The 6,709-nt window shown below is 37.0% G+C and overlaps 1 protein-coding gene across 1 annotated transcript; it reads right to left on the bottom strand.

The window, feature by feature from the left end:
- Window positions 1-4,854: 4,854 nt before the first annotated feature.
- On the bottom strand, window positions 4,855-6,485 carry LOC137744505 (uncharacterized). Its single transcript, XM_068484306.1, has 2 exons — window positions 6,384-6,485; window positions 4,855-5,394 (listed from the first exon to the last, which is right to left on the bottom strand). Exons 1-2 carry the CDS (start codon window positions 6,483-6,485, stop codon window positions 4,855-4,857), a joined length of 642 nt encoding a protein of 213 aa, XP_068340407.1.
- Between the last annotated feature and the right edge of the window lie 224 nt (window positions 6,486-6,709).

The following is a 6,709-nucleotide window of genomic DNA, read 5'->3' as shown; positions in this document are numbered from 1 at the left end:
AAAACCTAGGAAAACCAAAGCAAGTGTCTTGAAGCAAGATACGCTAGACTTTAAGTGCCAACAGTCTCTTCCATGGTTGATTATCAAGCGCAAACCCAAGTCAGCCAATTGGCAGAACATGCTGTCACACATGCTGGACCATACGTTGGCCCACAAGTGGGGCCAGTTTTTCTGACATCAGGAACACCAGTGTAGGAATTATGGGTATGTCGTGCTCGTCAACAGGAAACCATGTTTTGGGTAGTACAACTACAAGTGATCCAAATCCAGACGGTTTGGGCTAGGAGTTGTCCTTTGTAAATTTAATTAATTCTCAACAACAATCCGATGATCCAAGTAACGATGATCCAAGTAAAATTGGCACTGTATTCACGACATCCAGTAAACGAGATTCTAGTTAGATAATTGATTCTGGGGCTACGAATCATATGACATATGATGAATCCCTGTTTCACCACTTAACTGTGCCACCTAAGGAGAATGTTATCACAACAAACGGTGAAATTGCTCCAGTTACAGGAGCAAGTTCCATCGCATTTACTTCCTCTCTATCTCTGCATAACACTCTTCTTGTTCCTTCATTGTCGAATCATTTACTTTATGTTGGTGAAGTTATGGAACAATTAGATTGTGTTGTACTCATGTTTCCCACTTTTTGCCTACTACAAGATATCCAGACACGGGCGATCATTGGGTGTGGTACTAAGAGGAGAGGGTTATATTATGTGGATGATGTGGTACTAGGCCGAGTCAACCAAGTGAGCAGTGGTCACAACAGCAAGGTTAAGAGAATCTGGTTATGGCATCGTCGACTAGGGCATACATCTTTTCGTTATTTAAGAAAATTACTTCCATCTTTATTTAATGGTGTTTCAGACTCTGATTTTCAGTGTTAGGATTGCATTCTTGTAAAAAGTCATCGTAGTTCTTACCATTTGAGTCTCAATAAAAGATGCGTGCCTTTTGAGTTAATTCACTCCGATGTATGGGGTCCCTCACCAATAGCGATGCGCCACGGTATTCGTGGGCAAATTTTCCAACAGTTTTATCGAATGATTGAAAATCAATTTTCTCTTCCTATCAAAGTCCTAAGATCCGGTAATGGTGGAGAATATCTTAATTTTGAACTATCACAATTTTTTGCAGAGCACAGCATACTTCATGAGACTACTTGTCCTTAAGCTCCTCAACAAAATGGTGTGGCAGAACGTCAGAACAAACATATCTTGGAAACTACACGGGCTCTTCTAATTGGAGCTCATGCTTCTCATGCCTATTGGGAGGATGTAGTTACGTATTCCGTTTATCTTCTTAATCGAATGCCCTCTCGAATTCAGAACTTCCGAACTCCCATGGAAGCCTTGACAGATTATGTCACTCTACCATCTTCTCTCTGAAACTGGAATGTTGGCTTGTAAACCAGTTGAAACTCTCATTGTGCAGAATCATCACCTGGCGATATACCAGGATCAAGTTCCTACCAATAAAGAAAGATATCAGAGATTGGTAGGACGGTTGATTTATCTATCACTTACACGTCCGGATATTGCGTATGCAGTTAGTATTGTAAGTCAATTCATGCATGTTCCTAGTGAGGATCACATGGCAGCAGTGATGCGTATACTGAGTTATCTGAAAGGTGCACCGGGTAGATGACTGATCTTCAGGAAGCATGGACATATGGAGGTAAAGGGGTATACTGATGCTGATTGGGTGGGAAACATTACTGATCGTCACTCCACATCAGGCTACTTCACATTTATAGTAGGAAATCTGGTAACTTGGAGAAGCAAGAAGTAAAATGTAGTGGCTAGATCCACGGCCGAGGCAGAGTACAGAGGAATGGCACATGGAATTTGTGAATTGTTATGGCTCAGGATTCTTCTCACTGAGATTGGGTTCAAGTCTTAGGGATCTATGTTATTATCCTGCGACAATCAAATTGCGAGAGAAATAGCCAATAATCCCATTCAGCATGACCGTACAAAGCATGTGGAGGTAGATAGACACTTCGTCAAAGAGAAGTTAGATGTCAAATTGATTGATATTCCAAACGTGAGGTCTGAAGAACAATTAGCAGATGTGTTAACTCATGCGCTTTCAGCAAGGGTGTTTCAAGACTCACTTGACAAGTTCGGCATAGGAGATATCTATGCACCAACTTGAGGGGGAGTGTTGGCGTGAGTCAACCATTCAATTTAGGAATGTAATCCTATAATTTATTCCTTGTATAATTGGGATTCTTATTTCTTGTTATGTGGGATATTGTACAACTATATATTTACCTCCTAGAGAGAAGAATAAACATACAATTCAAACCCTAAACACTTTTATCTAGATCATCCTTGCAAAAATTCAATTCAATCTAAAACCATTTGTCTATTTAATTATCAAAATAAAATTTTATTGTTTCTTATATAACAAAGTATTCGTTAATTTTTTTGAACCCAATTAGGTGTCTTAAATATTTCCGATTTGGCTAATATTTTACAAGGATGATCTAAGAGGTGCAGCTTGAAAAATAGACGGTTCACATCGTTAAAGTTCGATGTGGTATGAACCCCACAATTATTCCGCATTTTTATTAAAAAAAAAAAATAGAGATCTCTTCTCTTAAAAGCTTCCTATATATATATAGAAATAAAGAAAATGAACTCGGGACATTTTCTAACTTTGAAGACACTGAATGAAGAGCTAGTTCGTAATAAGGTCGATTATATATTGCCATGTAAGTAGGATTCCTCACATGAAATTGTTTTGGTATGAGTTTATGTCCAGACAGATGTCGTTTTGGACTTATAGTCAAACAATGTTTAAGGTTGGGTGGTTGTATTAACACTCCAAATTTTATTGAGCCAACACTCCCAATCAATATTTTCTGTTAAGAAACTGTCTTCAAACACTGATGTAAGTAACCCAAACCACTTACACACACCCTCTCCAATCTCCACATAACACCCCGGATCTTCCACCCCGAAGAACAAAACCTCGTATAGTTCTATGAATAAAAAAAACAAAAAACAAAGCACAACCTCTTCTTCACGACAAACAATTTCAGTGATTACCTTCTGAAAACTTACGTTCGATTTGTAGTTACTGACCTTTTTAAACCAATTTCGACACTGACATGCAGAAACACCATTTTGGTACAGCTCTACAGTAGAGCTGTACAAAATGATCTTCTCGTTTTCGGTTGTTCATCTACTGAAAATTGTCTCATCATCGTATTATATGACCAACATTATGAACATCACTAAGATTGATGGACAACGAAAATATATATATATATATATATATATATATATATATATATATATATATATGAATCTAAACCTCACGTGGAGCCTTCAAACAGTTGATTTTATGTTCTACTCGTCAAAATTAACTTTTAGGCTTTTTAGTCAAAATGGTCCTTGAGATTTATATAACAAATCACTTTGGTCCCTAAGATTTGAAATTAATAGAAATGGTTTCTGAGATTGTCCACTATCAATCATTTTGGTCTTTCTGTGCAAAATTATGTTAGGTAAGGATCAAAATGATAAATATACCCTGAATTTAACAAACAATAGGCCAAAATGATTTGGCCAAAATTGAGGGTATTTTGGTAATTTTATTCTTATTTAATGGAGGTGTTTGACAAAAGGACCAAAATTATTGATGGTGGACAATCTCAAGGACCAATTGTATTGATTTCAAATCTTAGGGACCAAAGTAAAGAGTTATACAAATCTCAGGGACCATTTTGACTAAAAAGCCTAACTTTTATTTATGTATATACATGTGCAATTATTTGTGTCCTTAATGGTTTATTCTAGAACCTAAAATAATTCCAAAATCTTAGAGGCGACATGTAAACTTTTACTCAAGAAAGACAAAATTGCCCTTATTAAATGGATAGGCTTCTCAAATACTCTCACACACAGCTCAGCACCCGCAATTTTGTCTTTCCTGAGTAAAAGTCTACATGTCGCCTCCAGGATTTTTTGAATTATTTTAGGTTCCAAGATAAACCACTAAAGACACAAATAATTGCACATGTATATACATAAATAAAAGTCAGGCTTTTTAGTCAAAATGGTCATTGAGATTTGTATAACTCTTTACTTTGGTCCCTGAGATTTGAAATCAATACAATTGGTCCTTGAGATTGTCCACCATCAATCATTTTGGTCCTTTTGTGAAAAACCTCCATTAAATAAGAATAAAATTACCAAATCTCATATTTAATATCTTAAGAATATTCTTTCCATACACCTTGGCGAATAGGATGCAGCCATGTGTAGGGCAAACCCCTAACACCATGGTCGGCTCTCTCCTATAAGTACATTTTCGTCAAGACGATGGAAATTCGCTGCCACAATTATTGTTTACTTTGATCTATGATGGAGAGTGAGAATAGGTTTGAGAGGTTGAAGAAAATAACTTTTGGAGTGTAAGATTATCTCAAGTTAGACATGCCGGGTGTGTTCAGAATACTATATTATATTTTAGAAAGCTCTTAGAGCCTAAATATTTGGTTATTGATATGTCATTTAATATTAAAAATTTAAAGGGATGTCATCAAATTGTGGGGGGCTAATAAAACATAATTAAATAGAAATTTTAACCAAATGGCTTGAGACACCAAACTTGACTTCTGACTTTCTAATGTTAAAGATTAGCATAATGTCATGATAGAAGATATATATATATATATATTTTTTTTTATTTTTAAAGGAAGTACCATATTCCATAGATGAGAAAGAAATCGTACAAAATCCGAGGATAGTGTGTTAATAGTGGGCCTTGATAAAAACCTTGACGGGACTTTCAACCCGGTTTAAGGGAAAAAGAGCGTCTTGCACCTCTAAATTAAATAGTTATACTATTCTCAAAAAGTAAATTAGAAATTATTTCAGGAGGTTCTTCAAACCATGAAACTTGAGTATCCACTATTAAGCCCAATCTCGCAAGCCGATGTGCAATCTTATTCGTCTCACGTGGACCGAACATAGCCTTCCAATTCAACATTTGACTGGCATCATGCAGAACATTACCAAACATACCATTGCCTAGCGCTGCCTTGTCACCCTGCAACGCATTGATAACCATCATTGTATCCCCCTGCACTTCCAGTTGCGTCACTCCCAGATTACGAGCAAATAGAATTGATGCCCGAGCAGCCATTATTTCAGCCAAAACTGCCGAGCTAACTCCTCTGAAATGCAAAGCTGTAGCTGCTACAAATTCCCCATTCTCATCTCGCACCACGACACCAACACCCCCTCGTTCACCTACTTCGTCCCACGCACCATCGAAATTACATTGAACCCATCCCACACCAGGTTTCTCCCATTTTTGAGGGGTTATCCGTCTGCTGCCCTGTTTCGAACCATGCCATTTCCTAAATTCCTGTAGCCACGCTTACACCAATAAAAAAACCTAGTAGTTTTAGAAAGATAATTAATAGTAATCTTTAACCATATTGCTTTAGACATGATTAGCATAATGTCATGATAGAAAGATATAAATCTGAACACCAATAAAAAGAATGTAAATCCCTGATCCAAACTCATCAATATGATGCATTGGTTTCACGTTTTACCGATAATGTTTGTCAAACAAATTGGAGCTTCGGTCCCAAAATCTAAACATGTCGCACATGACGCAATTTTGAGAAAGATATTAATTGAAAATAATCTATTTATTTAGTCCTCTTTTCCTATTAATGTAGCGAAGGGTGCGGTTTTGATTGGGTTTCCCAAAGTTAAATCAGGGAAGGGGTATGGGAAAGTGGGAGATAAAAGGAACATTTACCAAAAAGCAAAGGAGAGATTGGTGTTCAACCCACTGAAGAATGAAAAGGAGCCAAAACATGTAAGTGCACTCAAATTATCTTAACTCGATCCGCACCCTTTTATAAAAGGCTGATCTTTGTTACATGACTTATTATACAAGGTAACAAGGATAGCAATCCCATGGAGTGCAGGGCCCTTCGCCTTTGGATTTGTGAGTGGACGCTAAGCGTCGTACATTATCCTACTCAGAGGAACTAAGACACATCCTTTACTTTATTAAATCCTAAAGAAAAAAAAAGAAAAAAAAAAGATTTGTAGAGATCTTTGAACGGGGATGTAATCTTATAATTGGAGGGCTTCATTCCAATACCCCTTTTAATGAACCTTTTGCTTTTTTGCCCTTTACATATAATTTTTGTATAAACATGTAGCCCCAAAAGATAGATAAAACTCTTGAATGAGGGGTGGCTTAAGGCTTAAACATGTAGGAACGAGAGGTACCGTGGACATAATCCTAGGTCTGAGCAAATGAGTGCTGATATCTCCACCCAGTGCTTTTTTTTTCCACCTACTTTTTAATAAAAATGTTATTAACAAATTTACCCTTGACAAAATGACGTATAAGCACCTAGAAGCTGTGAACGTTCCTACTTCCAACGAACTATTGCTCTCTGGCTCCTTTTCTTCCTCCTTTTCTTTCTCCATTCCCTTACAGTATTATCCTCCTTTTCTATTTCCCCCATCCGATTTGTTTTTCCTTTTTTAAATTTTTATTATTCTTGTTGGTCACCCAATTTGTTAATTTTGGATTTTTAGTCATTGGGTCATCGATTTGATCATTTTTGGATCTAGGTTTATGCTGGTTGTGGCAACAGAGGATGGAGGTTATGGTGGCATTGTGGATTTATGTTGGTGGTGCATGTGGTTGG

The sequence above is a fragment of the Pyrus communis genome, chromosome 9, assembly GCF_963583255.1.
Source record: "Pyrus communis chromosome 9, drPyrComm1.1, whole genome shotgun sequence".
Taxonomy (NCBI): Eukaryota; Viridiplantae; Streptophyta; class Magnoliopsida; order Rosales; family Rosaceae; genus Pyrus; species Pyrus communis.
Note: the sequence above shows the minus strand (reverse complement) of the source record. Positions and strands in the feature narration are given on the sequence as shown.

Coding starts and splice junctions, on each gene's coding strand:
- LOC137744505 (XM_068484306.1), bottom strand. CDS start 6,485: ATGGAGAAAGAAAAGGAGGAAGAAAAGGAGCCAGAGAGCAATAGTTCG. Junction 5,395..6,383: donor TATACGTCATTTTGTCAAGG/GTAAATTTGTTA, acceptor GCGTGGCTACAG/GAATTTAGGAAATGGCATGG.